The sequence below is a fragment of the Ornithorhynchus anatinus genome, chromosome 7 (assembly GCF_004115215.2).
Source record: "Ornithorhynchus anatinus isolate Pmale09 chromosome 7, mOrnAna1.pri.v4, whole genome shotgun sequence".
NCBI classification, from domain to species: domain Eukaryota; kingdom Metazoa; phylum Chordata; class Mammalia; order Monotremata; family Ornithorhynchidae; genus Ornithorhynchus; species Ornithorhynchus anatinus.
In genome coordinates, this window is record NC_041734.1 from 3304425 (window position 1) to 3322212 (window position 17788).

At 39.4% G+C, this 17788-nt stretch overlaps 1 protein-coding gene across 5 annotated transcripts in view; it reads right to left on the reverse strand.

The window, feature by feature from the left end:
• Positions 1-17788, reverse strand: part of C7H8orf34 (chromosome 7 C8orf34 homolog) — a 217370-nt gene that overhangs the window by 130068 nt on the left and 69514 nt on the right. For all 5 annotated transcript variants that reach the window (XR_005660181.1, XR_005660180.1, XR_005660179.1 and 2 more), the window contains exons 6-7: positions 13823-13995; positions 10161-10327 (exon numbers count right to left, since the gene is read on the reverse strand). Coding sequence is in view for 1 of the 5 variants with exons in the window: in XM_039912501.1 (XP_039768435.1) it covers positions 10161-10327; positions 13823-13995 (340 nt within the window). In the remaining 4 variants the exon portion in view is untranslated. The remainder of the gene's footprint in view (positions 1-10160; positions 10328-13822; positions 13996-17788) is intronic.

Genomic DNA, 17788 nt, shown 5'->3' on the forward strand with positions numbered 1-17788 from the left:
TTCTGCCTGGAATCTCCCCCTCTCACTTCACCTCTAATAAACCACTTCTTGCCCCATCTTCAGAGATTTTCTAAAAACCACATGTTTCCAAGGAGGCCTTCCATGACCTCTCTCATCTCCCTCCCACTATTATCCATGCCTACTGCCACTTCAGCACTTCCCCTTCACCTAAACTCTTAACTCTGTTGCTTCCAACTCTGTTGTATTGTACTCTCCCAAGCACTTGGTACAGTGCTCTGCACATGGTAAGACCTCAATAAATGTTGACTGTTTGCTTCCCATTATCTGTAAATTTTTTTTACTGCTTATCTTCCCCATTAAAGGATTCCTTGAGGTCAGGAATCACACTTATTAACTCCAATGTACTCTCTCAAGTGCTTAGAACAGTGCTCTGCAGAGATTCAGTGCTCAATGGGCACTATTGATTAAGTTTTGAAAGCTAACTATAATTGGGTTAGTCAGATGGTCTCTGAATGAGGTTCAAACTGCCTTATTCCTATAGGATATGAAATTTATGATAAGAAAATTAGGTTTTTGAGAAAAATGATCTTCAAAGTCTGGGGTTCTTTCAGGCAGGTTTTTTTTACACACACACACACACACACACACACACTTTCTCACTCTCTCCCCACAGATTTTTTTTTTAATAAGAGCCCCTCTAGCATCTGCTCATATTTTATGGAAATTCTCATTATTTGATCTGGGGATAAACAGACTTTGAGTCCAAAAACCTGAGCAGGGATAATTCTGAAATGATTCATTACTGCTTCACACCTGATCTCAATCCTGGCCTTCCATTTGAGGCTATCAATTAGAAAGCCAATTACTGTGCTGATGTTTGAGTTACCAACACCTGTTAACCAGGATCTGGACACAGTCATTCAAGCCTATTTACTGATTGATTACTGTGTGCAGAACACTCTATTAAGTCTTGGGAAAGTACAATACAACAATAAACAGTGACATTCCTTGCCCATAACGAGCCAACTCATTTCACTGGGGATCAATGGCTACATGCTGAAGACTGTCACTCATCTCAAACTCAGGCCGAATTAAAACCAAAAACAAAAAGAACCTTCAAAAAAAAGAATACATGTTGACAGTACCTTCAGTGAGATTTTGTCATTAAGATACTTCTGTGATTGTGGATTTTGGCACACTATTACGATAAATTTATGATGAATTTAACGCTCATCAAGGCTTGAAGTTACTCTGTAGCCCAATCCGTAGCCCAATCCTTCCGTAGGGAACTAAAAGCTATCTATGGCAATTAATCAACTGTATTTACTGACTGCCGTGTGCAGAGCACTGCACTAAACACTTGGGAGAGTATAATACAATAGAGTTGGTGGACACATTCTCTGTCCACAAGGAACTTTCAGTCTAGAAAGGGAGGGAGAGTAAGGAGTGTCTAGGGATGGTCAACAAATCTCTAATTGGGCTGACTAGATTATAAGTAACCTTCATCAGTTTCATTTTGTTCCTGGAGTACCCAGTTCCAAACCCTAATGAATCCAAAGTAGAATGTAGTGGCCTTCTGTAGCAACTCACAATTAGTTAACACAAAAATAAAAATCAACTCTGTCACTTGAGATTCATTCAAAGACCAAGTTCAGGATCAATTCTTCTTAATGAACAATTTGACATTTTTCTTAAGCATATAATCATTCCTCTGTGGAGATGGCTATGTTGGTTTTGGTTTTCCATTTGTTGGGGGGAGGCAGGAAAAGGGAGGTGAGAAATAACAACAACAATTATGGCCTTTGTTAAGTAAGCACTTACTACGTGCCAGGCACTGTACTAAGCACTGGGTAGATACAAGCAAACCAGGTTGTACGAAGTCCCTGTCCCGTATGGGGCTCAAAGTCCCTGTCCCGTATGAGGCTCACAGTTTCAAATCCCATTTTACAGAGAAGGTAACTGAGGCATCGAGAAGTGAAGTGACTGACTTGCCCAAGGTCACACTGCAGACAAGTGAAGGCGCCGGGTTTAAAACCCATGACATTCTGGCCCCCAGGCCCTTGCTCTATCCACTATACCATGCTGCTTCTCATATGGGAAATAAAGTTATTTCCCCATATCTGAGCATTCTAAGGCTAGGAACAAAAGGGGATAAATAAGTGAAATGCAAAACACCAAAGTTAGTATGGTTTTTGTGACTGCTTAGGACAATAATTCAGACCTAAATAACTCTTAATCAAAACAAAAAGGTGTATTTTCCTGTTATATAATATATTAAAATAATGTTTTTTTAAAACACCATGAATCCAGATCATGATCTTAAATTGTTCTTTTGTTAAAAATATTTTAACGGTCACCACTATTTTAAATATGCCCCACCTACACACTTTCTATTTTCCTACAGAAAGACCTTTTAAAGTGCATGAACAGAAAAACTTATTAAAGACATAAAAGTGTTGCGATTATATGACATAGTTTAAGTTGAAGCAGTGTTCAACCTAATATTTTCCACTTAATACCATCTAAACTATGTTTTTTCTGGACAAGAAAGCAAAATTGAATTACTTATTAAAGAAAACATTCAGCATCTTTTAGAAAATAGCTAAAATAAGCTGTTCAAAACAGGTTTAAAAATTTGGGCACTTAATAAAGTTGCAGATCTTCTGTACCGTTTACAGTAAAACACTGCAAGATAAGTCAAATCCAATAAATAAAATAATAAAAGTAAGCTCAAATGTTATGGTGACACCAGAGATAGAAAATTTCACTTTGTAGGTGTACTTCCAAATTTTAAAGCACCTGCAATATGAAAATAGTCTTGGAGTTCCAGCCATATGCACCTGGATACTTCAAAAAATTCTAATTATTGACATGAAAGTGCCTGACAAGGACCAATTATCACAATCTTATTCATTTGAGCAATACTTTGAAGCAGATTTCTTCTTTGGGGTTATGAACAATTTCAAAATATTCTAAACCAAGGCAGTACTAACAGTTTTCGGTAACAGCATCTTCCTGAGGGAATATTAATACACCAAAGGCACAGTTTCAGTGAAGCTGGAAATGCATTTTCCCCTTACCTTGCACAGCATTCTGGTTCATTCAAGTACAATCTGAATGGTTTCTATTGGTATTTCTATGAAAAAGTTTGACAACACATGAGTGCCTTTCATGGTACATTGAATTCAGTAAGAAAAAAGAAATTCCTTGACATCCAGTTTCATGTACTAGAAGAAAATGAATAATGTTGAAACATCACTCAATATAAGATCTGTCCGTACCATGTTGGCCTATGTTTCATTAAATATTCTTTGTTAAAGGCATATGGGATTCATTTGAACAACTGAAATTAAACCTCTGGGAGTACTGAGTTGAGTTCAGAAAGCCACCCAAGTACTTTTGCCCCCAAACAGTTCATTTATAGTATCAAAACATTTGCTAAGCATAAAAAGTCATCATAGTTGTCATCATTTATATCAGGAAATACAGTAGTTTGACTTTTTAAATAATATAAATGTTTAGGTACCACGTTACTATCATTCTTCACCTCCAGTAAAACTTAATGCCAGAAAACTAGTATTTGTAGATAACCAAGGGAGTTGATTTTTTTTGTATTATTTATCTGTAATTGTGCACAAATTCAACATTCAGCTTCAGTATAAGAATCCACTTTAATGCATTTATCCGAAGATGCATCAATGAATTAGCAAAAATGAAGGGTACATGCCAATCTAATCACTCTACTGCTTACAAACTTATCTGAAATACAGTGATTAGTGAACTAATTAAACATTTTCGCAACCTACTGTTTTTGATGCTGAGAGTAAGTGTAAAATGCATCACATTTATAGGTAAATTACAACAAAACCTACTGTCAAATCTATTTTTAGTCAGTATTTTAGGAATGGTTCCCACAGATCATAGAAAATTAATGAACTCAGTTCACTCATATGAAAACAATTCTATAGTCATACAAACAATTTGCATAAGAGACTATTTTATTAAATACTTGAAGCAGGTACAACACCTTAGTTTATTCATCAATCAACAAAAAACCTAAGAACGTACACACTTGTTTCAGCTCCTGTATCAACTGTAGTCTATACAGTGAATAAGTACTTCATTATCAAAATTGTGCTCAGTTTTAATAAAGAAATGTCTTGTGCGATTTAAAACTTTATTAGAAGTATTACATTTTTCTCATATTCACACATGGATTGGGTAGTTTAATTTCCTTTCAGCCTGCAGAAATACTTCTCAATGCTTTTAACCACCCTTTTTTTTTTTTTACAAATATTTTTATAAATATAAATCTGGAACTCCGTGCTTTTCTCGTATTTTGCTCTTTTTCTCTGTCTTAGGCATCAGATGTGGAAAGTCGACAGAAAGGAAATGACCTAAATTTGCTTCCAAAATTATCTTTTTTTTTTTTGAGGAGTCGGCGACATGTGGTACCTAATACAGTGATGTGCATGGAGTAATTCCCAATTTTCTAGATTTCACAGTACTTGACAGCAGGAATCATACCTAAGAACTCGACTAATCTCTCCCAAGCACTTCGTATCCCACTCTATAAACCATAAGCATTCAATAAATAGTCCTGACAGATTGCACCAATTTGCTGTGCAATCACAGGTCAATTAAAATGCCCGGCCTACACATCAGCTACTATACCATTTGGAATTTCTTCAGAGGGACAGGTGAACAATATGTGCAAAGAAAACGGATCATCAAAAATAATTCTAGGTTACCTTTCTTCTAAAACAATTAACTTTCCATTTTAGATGTGTATGAGAGAATTTGGGACTGTATATAATTAAACTTAGTTATTGGTTTACTTCTTAGCATCAGGTAGTTCCTAGCACACACGCTTAGCTAAAATATTTGCATGCACCTCTAGGTAGCCCTACCATGCTTCCCCTCTGCCCTCCTCCAAGTGAAACAGATTTCAGAAAATTGAAGGTATTCCCTTAGAAATATGAGATATCATGGTTGAAGGGACACAAAGCCACTTCATTTTCATGTTGTCAGTTGCCCTCTCCTGTCAAAGACAAAAGTTCTGCTCCAATTATAAGTATATGTGATATGTGGTGTGATTATCCATTTGAAAAGAAAACTCTTATTTGGAGATCAAGTCTCCTTTTCCAGTCACTGCCGGAAAGGAAGAAAGAAGAGAATGCAATTTTTTAAAAAAGACATGGCTATAAAGATTAAGGAACAACAAAGAGGGATTCAGAATTAAACAGAAAAAAAATTACATTCTAACTATTCCTTAAGAAATGCATTAGATTCACTTCTCTCTCTCCCCACTTTTAAAACCCTCCTAAAAATGACATCTCTCCAGAAGGTCTTCCCAGACAAAGCTCTTTATCTCCCCAACTGCCTTCTCTTCTGTATCAACTATGAACTTGGTCATATACCTCTTAAACTCTTGGTTATACATTCCAGTCCCACAGTACCTATGTAGGTATTTTTGTACTTTACTATTTCCCCTATCTCTAATCTATTTTAATGTGTTACCTCCTGAGGACTATAAGCTTGCTGTGAGCAGGGATAGCACCTACCAACGCTGTAACACTCTAATAACAATAAAAATCATAATATGATAACAGTATTTATTAAGCACTTATGTGCCAAGAAGTGTATTGGGGTAGATACAAGATCCTGTCCTGTCCCACATGGGGCTCACAGTCTAAATAGGAGGGAATTGGGGTTATTCCCAATTTTACAGATGAGGAAACGGAGGCACAGATAAATTATCCAACTTTCCCGAGGTCACACACAACAGTAAAGTGACTGAGCAGGATCAGAATCCAGGTACTCTGACTCCCAGGCTTGTGTTTTTTCCACTAGGGCCTACTGCTTCCAAGTACTCTCCCAATCCCTTACTACAGTGTCTTGCACACAGTAAGCTCTCAACAAATACCACTGATTGGCGGATTTTGGATTATAACTGCATCCTGGAGTTTAACACTAGAACAGCACCGCTGAACCACAACTGAAAAGAGGAGGGAGAAAAATACCTGTATTTTGCCAGTTATCACTGGGCTTCTAGGGGACTCCTCAGCATAGTAAAACAGTTCTCATAAGAATTATTAATAATAATAACAGTACTTGTTAAGCACTTACTACGTGCCCAGCACTTTTCTAAGCACTGGAGTGGATACAAGTTACTCAGGTTGGACACAGTCCCTGTCCCACATGTGGCTCACACTCTTAATGCCCATTTTACAGGTGGGGGAACTGAGGCCCAGAGAAGTTAAGTGACTTGCCTAAGGTCACACAGCAGTCATGTGGCAGAGCCAGGATCAGAACCTAGTTCTGGCTCCCAGGTCTGTGCTGTATCCACTAAGCTATGTTGCTTCTCTCATAATTTTAAACTGGAATTTCAAGAGCCTGTAGTTTAACTATTGAAAATTTACTTTCCAGGTTGCCATCCAGATTTTACCCTCTATCAAGACATTCTTCCTCAGTCTAGTGAAAACACATGAAACAGCCTCAAGACTGAAACGAGGCATCGAAAATGAGATGAGCTGTAAAGACGACAATGTTTCCTTAGCGTGAATGCCACAAAACCCAATAAGGGCTTTCAAGATGCAAACAAGGTCCCAACCACCAAGCCATTAGGTGCATGGTGGGATGATTTCCGATTACTGTAACTCCCAAACACACGGTGAACTGTGATACCTAAAGCGAATCTGAATTAAAACCTGGACTTTCCAATAAACTGCAGGATAGGATTTGGGTGGGGGAAAGAGTGTCCAAGATGGACAGTGATAAATTAGATCTGATTTCCATGTGAAGTTTTAAAAGATCTTCTTGAAACCCAAAGTACCCGAGGTCAGTAGTCGAGACTAAGTTAGAGAGGTGATATGGAATGCCATTTATTTTCACAATGTTTCAGGCCACATTTTGACCCTGACTGGTCAAGAGTCACTTGGCATTCCCGTAGGCAGTGATGGCACTGGGGCAGATGCTGTTAAAGTTCTGAAACATATGAGAATAAGGTCACTATTGATGCTTCCTAACATGAAGGGCCTCTCACCCTGGGGGTGGTGTCATGAGACTACTGCCAATATGAAACACCTAAAACCTAAAGAGAAAAGTATATTTCTCCTCTCAGCACGGCAATCATTTATTTGTTGCTCCTTTCTGAGCTCAGGATTCTGCCAGGGTTAAGGTTTTTCCACGTTTCAAAATACTCCTCAAGATTTTAATACAATTTCATTGAAAACAAAAGCCTCCCACTGATTAACCCAAGGAAGCTAAAAACTGGAATAAGACAAAAGCTGACTCACTATAAGATGATTTCTTAAAACGAGCTAGTCTAAACACAATTATTCAGTGTTTATCCTTTCAGTTTTAAGCATATTCATCAATTTCTGCTTTAAGGAATGATGCCTTATATCAGGCCCGAGGATACAAAAATTTCTGAGCTATGACACCTGTATTTCACATATATAATGATATACCATCATGGTGCTTGGAAAATAAAGCAAAGGAGGAGTACTTGAAAACATGATTTTTTTTTTCCTGTAACAATTTACACATATAATCCTACAATGCCATCCTTTTTCCAAATTAAAGTGTGCTTTTGTCAACCAAGCAGATGGATTATAAACCTATGTTCATGTAATAAAATTATGCAAAAAGGCATAAGTAATAACACTTTCGAAGAAAGTTTCTTTAAAATTGTTCACACATAATAGGATGAGTAAAAGCAATTTTGTAGTTTTTAAAATAAAAATCTGATGACATTTTAGGAAAGCAGAGTTGTTGTTTTTTTTTAACAAAGTGATTGAAATGATCAGACCTTCCACACAATAGTGAAATCATACAATTTTAGAAAATGGGCTAAATTTCATATCTAAAGACTGCACATGCCTACAATGATATTATTCTAATTGGGTAAAAATCTCAGGGTTTTTTCAGTTAGCCCTAATTAAAAAAAAAGTGTTCCCATAGGTAGAAATCTGGTTATATAAGATACTATAAAAACCCATACTATATTAAGAGTATATTTCATCCATGTAAATATTTAAGTTTTTTTAATATATGCACATAAACAAAACTTACATAACCCATCTAAATACTTACGATTTCTTAATGACTAAATCAGTTTTAATAGGAGCCTTTCTAAAAATGCTAATGAAAATATATTTAAATTACAATGTTCTATGGACTACCCATATAGATGATTAATTTTAAAAGCGGTGCTTTGGAACTTTAAATTTTAATACCCACTTTTTTAACCTTCCTTAAAAATAGCTTAGAAACTATGAACTCAATTTTCAAAATGCTCAGAAATCTTCCTTTTTATGCTATAGTGATGAAGACTATTTACATTGGTATTTATTGATCTATATAGAGCAAATACAGGGGTAAGACTATTTAATATGGCAGCAGTGATTTTTTTTGTCTACCTAGCTGGATGGTAAAATCTAATCAGTCTCATTACTGTTTTCCATCTTAATCTGCAGTGATGGGGTAATACTTTATTAAATCAAAATTAAATGCAATATCAAAAGATGCTCATTGTGGGCAAGGAACCTGTCTACCAACTCTGCTGTACTCTACTCTCCCAAGAGCTTAGTATAGTGCTCGGCACATAGTAAACACTCAATAAATAAATACAACTGACTTCAAGAAGATCTTGTTGACCTCACACTTTAGATACGTGTATGTGACCAACCAAACCCTTGGGAAAATTCCATTTTTTTTCCCCAAAGGCCACAAAAATATTGTATCATCAGACATCACTGAATGATGTGTCTCTTTCTAGATACTTCTGGAGATGATTGAGATGGTTTGGCTTAATTCCTGCCTGGAAAGAGACAGACAATATAAGTGCCTTGTCAAAAGTGTCACTTAACTATATCGTACTATTCCACATGATCAGTTTGATGCATTGCATCCAGTGGGTGCTCAATAAATACCACTACTGCTAGAAGGTGTATTAAGGTCCTTTCTAGCCATAATATTACATCAATTTACCATCACCAGAAAAATAAAGGTGATTAGGTACACTTCCCATAGGATTCCATTTTAAGGATCTTTTCACTTGGAGTTTTGCATGAGGCCTTTTTTTTTTTACCTTCCCAATTAACACACATAATGCACAAATATCTTATTGTGTTATATATTCTGTGACTGAAATAGTGCTTTCAAAACCAAGGATATATTTTCCTAAATAGAAGCTAGGTGGCATGTTCAGAAAAGAACAGATTTTGTTAGCTGAGACAAAGAGTAAAATACATAAATCATTTGAAGAATCTAATACCCTCTTTTGCACTCAATAGAAGCTATTATATTAATCATGTTCTTTCTGGTTAAAAGTATTACTAGTTATGTGAAAATTGTGCCTTACTACACAGAGCAATTAAACATCCCTTTAAAACAAAGTAATTACAGATTTGTGGGCCAAAGTCAACAGTTCCCTTCTTCTGATTTTAGATGATACTTGATAAAAGAAGGTTTAAAAAAAAAAATCACAAAAAGATTACATCTCTGAAATATAAATACACTGAATTTTAGTTCATTGTATTTGGATTTCAGAAATGTAATCCTGTGATTTTTTTAATCCTTCTGCATTAAAATACATGCAAATGGATTTTTCCCACTTGCCTCAAAGAGTGGTTTCTTACTGAACAGACAAAATCTCTCATCTGTATCCTCTAGTGACTTGGGAGTTGGTGGCTGCTTTTTGCCTTCCTACAGTCAAATGCTTATCAGTAACTATTCTTCAAAATGAAAAGATAATATTTTGATGTGGTGAAATGAAAATTGTTGTCCTAATACAACCTCTAGGAAACATGCGATGAAATATGATCGAGTCAATCAGAAATTATGGATCAGAATATACTCTGCACCCATTTAAATTTTCTTATTTCCATCAGGTAGGGCAATGTTTGCCAAAAAAAAAAAAAAAAAGAATCAGAAAGAAAAAAGAAAAATCAGAGATTGTGCACATATCCAGGATAGAACAGTCTGATAAGTAGTTCTGGCATTACATGGAAAAGGGGCGGAGCATTATTTTGAATTTAGACTGGCTTCTTAGAACACCCTATTTTAAGAGTGATATACACGCATGTTCTATATGTTTTCACTAAGGAACAGATTTAGCTAAAAACCATCAATGACTCCACTTTTACAACCAGGGGATAAAAAGAAAAAAGTTAATTATTAAGTTTTAAAATTACCCAGCAATTCCATTGCATCATCCTCATTGTCAATATCATCTTCTGTTACGGATGGAGTAGGACTGTGGACCGAATCAAAGGAATCTTGAGACAGCATTGCAGCCAGAAGTTTCTTATGTTGCTGTTGCTGATGTTTTAATCCTTTACTCTTCGGTTCCATTTTTAAGCTGGGGAGACACATAACGTAAGTTCATGTAACCATTCATTCATTCAATAGTATTTATTGAGCACTTACTATGTGCAGAGCACTGTACTAAGCACTTGGAATGAACAAGTCGGCAACAGATAGAGACAGTCCCTGCCGTTTGACGGGCTTACAGTCTAATCGGGGGAGACGGACAGACGAGAACAATGGCAATAAATAGAGTCAAGGGGAAGAACATCTCGTAAAAACAACGGCAACCAAATAGAATCAAGGCAATGTACAATTCATTAACAAAATAAATAGGGTAATGGAAATATATACAGTTGAGCGGACGAGTACAGTGCTGTGGGGATGGGAAGGGAGAGGTGGAGGAGCAGAGGGAAAGGGGGAAACCACTGATATCAAGGAAAACGTTGATATCAAGGAAAACGTGTACCATTTTCTGAACTCAGTGAAGCCAAAAGCTGGGTCTGGGCTAGTATCCAGTCCAGTTCCAATCTGACCAGAGCTCCTCTGCCTAGAACTGGCTCCCATCCCCTCCACAACACGAAAACTGTCCTCTCAAGGGTCACCAATGACCTCCTTCATGCCAAATCCATTAGACTCCATTCCATCTCTAGACCTCTCAGCTGCCTCTGACACCATGAACCACCCCCTTCTCCTAAAAACACCACTCAATCTCTATTTCACTGACACTGTCCTCTCCTGGTTCTCCTCCTATCTCTCTGGGTGCTCAATCTCTGTCTTTCACCAGCTACTCCTCTGCCTCCCAACTTCTAAATGTGTGTTGGGTGTGGAGGGAGAGTCCCTCAGGACTCAGTTCTTGATCCTCTTCTATGCCCCATCTACATCCACTCCCTTGGAAAACATATGCTCCCATGGCTTCAACTTCCATCTCTACATTTATAACGTTTGAATCTAGCTCCCCGGCCCGACCTCTCTCTTTCTCTGCAGTCTCGCATTTCCTCCTGCCTTCAGGACATCTCTACCTGGACACCCTGATGACATCTCAAACTTAACACCCAAGTTAACATCTTTTGACCCAAACCCTCTCCTCCCAGAGACTTTCCCATCACTTTAGACACCACCACCACCCACTATGCCACACAGTTTCTAATTCATGTCTCCCCATTCATCAAAGCCCTTCAATCGGTCGCCCATCCATCATAATCCACATCAAACAAGAAGCTGTGTGGCTTAGTGGAAAGAGCATGTGCTTGGGAGTCAGAGGTTATGGGTTCTAATCCAGGAATCCTTGTCAGTTATATGACTTTGGGCAAGTCACAACTTCTCTGTGCCTCGGTTACCTCATCTGTAAAATGGGGCTTAAGACTGTGAGCCCCAAGTGGGACAATCTGATGACCTTGTATCTACTCCAGTGCTTGGAAGAGTGCTTGGCACATAGTAAGCGCTTAACAAATACCATCATCATCAAACCAGAAGCTCCATATCTTTGGCTTTTAGGCACTCAATCAGCTGTCCCCTTCCTACCTAAGTTTGATCATCTCCTACTAACACCCAGTTCATGCACTTCACTCCTAATGCCAACCTATTTACTGTACCTCAATATTGTCTCTCTCTTCATCAACCCCGCTCTCCTGCCTGAAACTCCTTTCCCCTTCATATCCGACCGATCTCCCCATCTTAAAAGCCCTCCTAAAATCCTATCCCCTCCAAGAATCCTTCTCTAACTAACCTCTCATTTCCCCACCTTATTCTCCCTCTCTTCGACATCATCTATGCACTACTGGGTCTGCTCCCCTTACACATGGATACTCACCCCAGCCCCACAGCTCCTGCGCACATATCCTTATATTTTGCTCCTTTCCCTCTCTAGAATTTATTTTAATGTCGGTCTCCCCCTCTAGACCGTAAGATCCCTGAGGGCAGGGATCTTGTCTACTAACTCTATCGTATTGTTCTCTCTCAAGAGCTTCACTCAGTAGTAAGCACTCAATAAATACCATTCAAATATTGCATCATTTGGCCAATCCTACACATAATATACTATGTTTGCCTACATTCTGTAATGTCCCCTAGGCCCTGTGTTCACAATAGCGCCTCCAACCCCCAACCGAGCAGTGAATATCTCCCTCACACCTCCTCACTTACTCTCCCCTTGACTCAGCAAGAAAGCTTTTCGCCTGGATGAAGAGAATAGTTTTGGCAGCCTGGGCAAGTGCCAGAAGGAGCTTAAGCTTCCCTGCTTCAGAGCTGGCAAAAATCCTATTGGGAAATGACCTTTAGGCAGCTTCACGAGTGGCAAAAACTGCTGCTCAAAGGTGGTCTTCGGTTCAGCGAGCCCTGGCCCTCTCCATCATCTTTGAACATTATCTAGGTACAGATGAGCCAGGTCATGTGTCATTCCAGCTGCAGAGAGGCTAGGAGTCATTCTCCAGCCCAGTATAAACTTGCGGAGGAGCAGGAGGAGCAGCAAAGGTGTTGGGGAACTGCGGCCTCCTGAAGTACTCCACCGTAGGGGGGCAATAAAGGAAGAGCATCAGGTTCCCGAGCTAATATCTGTGTGGGGTGACGATGGGAAATGTTTTAGAAAGAATCGTCTAGAGTGAATTTTGTGCATGCGTACGTACTGTCACTAGCCCGTACATTATGTGTTGCCTAAAAATTGTAAAAAACACAAACTCTGGGCAGGGGATGGATACAAGAATCTCAACTCATATACAGCTGTTGGATCTTTGCTACATCAAAGTCCTAACGTGCTGACGTGGGGGCTGTACAGACTGGGTAACACAAGGTAGGGATGGTTCCTCATAAGGATGTTTCCTCCTGGCCCCTCTGCAGGGATACAATCAGGATCATTCCTGAATGACCGACAGAGCAGGGAAGCAATGTGGCCTAGCAGATAGAGCTCAGGCCTGGGAGTGAGAAGGACCTGGGTTTTAAACCTGGCTCTGTCACTTGTTTACTGTGTGACCTTGGGCAGATCACTTCACTTCTCTGTGCCACAGTTACCTCATCTGTAAAATGGGGATTAAGACTGTGAGCCCCGTGTGAGGCAGGGACTGTGTCAACTTGTAATAATAATAATAATGTTGGTATTTGTTAAGCGCTATGTGCCGAGCACTGTTCTAAGCGCTGGGGGAGATACAGGGTCATCAGGTTGTCCCACGTGAGCCTCACAGTTAATCCCCATTTTACAGATGAGGTAACTGAGGCACAGAGAAGTTAAGTGACTCGCCCACAGTCACACAGCTGACAAGTGGCAGAGCCAGGAGTCGAACCCATGACCTCTGACTCCGAAGCCCAAGCTCTTTCCACCGAGCCACGCTAGGTATCTACCTAGCACTTAGTATAGTGCCTGGCCCATAGGAATCGCTTAACAAATACAATTTAAAAATGAGGGACGACAATAAAGGCAATGAAAATATATGCCAAATGGAGATTAACACAACTATTTTGGGATGCTTAGTACACGATGCCAGAACTTAAATGGCTTCCTAACTTTATTTTTTTCAGCCAAAACAACATTCTACATACTGGAGAAGCCAAGCCTCACCTTCCTCCAGGACTGGGGCTGCTCTCTTCACTTTCCCACTGTTCATTTTTATTTCTGGGAATCGGGGGCTGCAACATCTCAGAGGCCAGGGGATCGGCATCATTTTCCTCCCGGCCGACCCATTCCCCAATCACACGGGGTCTCAGAAGAGATGAGTTAAAAGCCATTGTGTCCTTAAGAGGGGGGAAAAAGAACAAGTCATCCTGAATTACTGATTCTTATTCATGGATAAAAGAGAAGAGTACTGCTTATGACAATCACAATGGATCTCTCTCAGCCTCATACATTTGAAATACTTCTCATAGCCATTGTGCTAATTCCAATGCCTCCTTCCACTGGTCTAATTCCTTAAAAAGGTAACTGTAATTTCAGTCCATGATGAGTTCATGGTGGTAGTCGAAGGGACGTGCATCTGGCCAACAGCCAAACGACATTTGACCAGTAATCAATCAATAGCATTTTCTGAGTGTCTACTAGGTGTAGAGCATCGTACTAAACCCTTGGGAGAGCAAAACAGAGTTAGTAGAGACGATCCCTATCCTCAGGGAATTTACAATCTAGTGGGGCAAGAGAAAGACAGCCCAATTATGGTATATTTATGGTTCTGGAGACAAGGAAGTATACACTATGAAGGTGAAGCTAAAAACCCAAAATTACAGATGGAATTGAAGTTCTTACTTTGCTCTTATTAGTTAACTGATGCAAGCCAATTTTTACACTGATGCTATACTTACTCAATATTATAACTATTTAATGTGCTCTTTGGAAACTCAGAACCTATTTCTGAGAAATACATGTTAATACTGATATAATAATCTATAATTTATAAATGTTATTTTTATGATTTCTGTAACACTTGATGACATTTGCCAGAGGCAAAATATATGTAACGCATTTAGGTTTTTGTATGTCCATCTTTGTGGCAGTGGACACTGACATTTTTAAACTAAATTCCAAGCACAGAACGCTGCTACAAATTTAGTAATCTGCACTCCTTTCTCACAGCATCATATTTCCAAGTACACTGCAGATAACAAAGACAAGCAATGCTCACTCTGAAGTCACACATATAATTACAGTTGTGAAATAACTGGATAGTGATATTTATTCTTAATCATCTAACAATCCAAAAGGGACTAAATTGAAATTAGGACTATACCTGCCGAATTCAGAAAACTACCAATTCCTGAATATAGAGCCAGCGTGGCTCAGTGGAAAGAGCCCGGGCTTGGGGGTCAGAGGTCATGGGTTCGAATCCCTGCTCTGCCACTTGTCAGCTGTGTGACTGTGGGCAAGTCACTTAACTTCTCTGTACCTCAGTTACCTCATCTGTAAAATGGGGATTAAGATTGTGAGCCTCACGTGGGACAACCTGATTACCCTGTATCTACCCCAGCGCTTAGAACAGTGTTCGGCACATAGTAAGCGCTTAACAAATACCAAAATTATTATTATTATTATCTTAATAAATGGGTTCCTGTATCTGCTGCGAAAGTGTTGCCTATTTACTTTTCTTGAAAGAAGGACACCACAGAGAAATGAAGACGGGATGATTGTTTAATGTTTATTCCGATTACAAAAAGGTTTCAAATGAACTCTTTCTTGGTCTGTATACTGATTAAACAAACAAAATATGTCAGGGAAAGAACAAGGCGGGAAGTAGGGAAAAGCACAGCCGTATCAACTCCCCGCATTCTATGTTGCACCAAAGTATCTTGTTCAATATGGCGTATTTTGTTGAAGTGAGGCTAGGTTCCCTGCCAAAAACCTTTCTTTGTTGTCATGGAGAAAGCAGCAAAGCTGGGACTGTTATGCAACTCACTGAACCTTCCCATTAGCTCCATGAGGAAGGTGAAGCATTAATGCCACACTCCTCGTGGGGACTCCAATCTTCACTCTGAACCTTCTGTATCCCCTCCCCATCTACCTGTGATTTTAGCCCACAACAATTTATGGTTTATAACCTAAAGACACCTGGATTGGAATAGGATGTATTTTAGTCCAGGGATTGACAAGCATTTAATTAAGGTCTTAGAGATGATCATGATGAATCCTAATTATCCTTTGGAATCTGTAAATATAACCACTCAGTTATATTCATTTGGCTCCGAGTCTGGAAATAGCATTCTAAAATTAAATCAAGACGATGAAACAAAACAAAACAAAAAAGAGTTTTGGCAAGGCTGCGAATGAGACACTTCATCTGAACTTATTTAAGCTTTTGGAAGTTGGGCCCAAAGTCTTAATCAGATAATGCAGTATTCTCAGTTCAATAATCTATCTTCTCATTTAACAGTCATATTATGATGACAATGGTGGTATTTGTTAAGTGCTTACTATGTGCCAAACACTGTTCTAAGCGCTGGGGTAGATAAAAGGTCATCAGGTTGTCCCACATAGGGCTCACAGTTTTAACCCCATTTTACAGATGAGGTGATTGAGGCCCAGAGAAGTTAAGTGACTTGCCCAAAGTCACACAGCTGACAAATGGTGGAGCCGGGATGAGAATCCACTATCTCTGACTCCCAAGCCCATGCTCTTTCCACTAAGAAACAATGCTTCTCTCTTCTTCTGACTGTTTGAAAGCTTGAGAAAACAAAAATAAATTAGGTCAATGAAGTTTTGACCTGTTCAAAGCCTTATTTAAGCCACATCTCCTCCAAGAAGCCTTCTCTGTCTAAGCCTCTCCTCTTCTCCCACTCCCTTCTGCGCTGCTCTTATTTGCTCTTTCATTCACCTCACTCCCATCCCCACAGCACATATGTAGATATCTGTCATTTATTTATATTAATGTCTGCCTCCCGGTCTAGACTATACGCTCATTGTGGGCTGGAATGTGTCTATTTGTTGTTATATTTACTCTCCAAAGCACTTAGTATAGTGTTTTGCATACAGTAAACACTAAATATGATTGATTGAATGAATGAAAGTTTGGTGCAGGAGAAGACTCTCTTATTCTCTTTCAAGAAAGTGTGCTTTTCTCTCTCCCTCACCCTAACATGGATCTCGTAATTATTACTGATACTCCCATTATTGCAAAGTGAGCGGAGAAATTAGCTCAACATTCAAGGCTCACTTGGGATTCACAAAGGCATGGGGACTATTATAGCACTTGCCCAGCTGGCAATTTCTAAGCATTACACTGATTTTTTTTTTAAAGGCCCCAACCGGCAACCCATAAAGTAAAGCAATATTCATTTGGCTTTTTCACAGCCCTGAGCTTAAAAGATCAGTCGCTTGGAAAATAAAGGGGTTTCGTTGTCCCGTGTGTAGATTTCTGGTTGGGCATCAACTGTAGGCTGGGGCAGAAATTAGTTTCAGCCCAACCCCACTATCCTTGTCCCCATCCCACCCACCCATTCCTGCTTATGAGTGCCCTACCTTCAGAGCCTATTGCTAGGAAGATCCTACTTTTACAAGTTAGGAGTAAGTGGAGCTACAGAGAACCTTTGAAAACCTCCCAAAGTCTCACTGCTGTGTCCTACAAAACGGATTCAGATGAGTGGGAAATGACATGGACAGCAGGATGGGGGGCCCAGGTTTAAAGCCTAGAGGCTCTTGCCCAAAGGGTGGGATCTGAGTGGACGGGCCGGGGGCTGGGTCTGATGGGAGGAGTGAGGCCCAGATCTGCTATAACTTTTATCAGTCCATCAGTGGTACTTACTGAGCACTCACTGTTGCTGGCAGTTGAGAGACTACAAGAGAACTGATAGACTGTGAGCCCATTGTGGGCAGGGACTGTCTCTATTTGTTACTGAATTGTACTTCCCAAGTGCTTAACAGAGTGCTCTACACACAGTAAGCACTCAAGAAATACCACTGAATGAAAGAATCTCTGCCCTGCCCATGGAGCCTAACTGGAATGAGCACATAATAATTATGGTAATTAAGCGCTTACTATGTGCCAGGCATTGTTCTAAGCGCTGGGGTACATACAAGATAATCGGGTTAGACACAGTCCCTGTT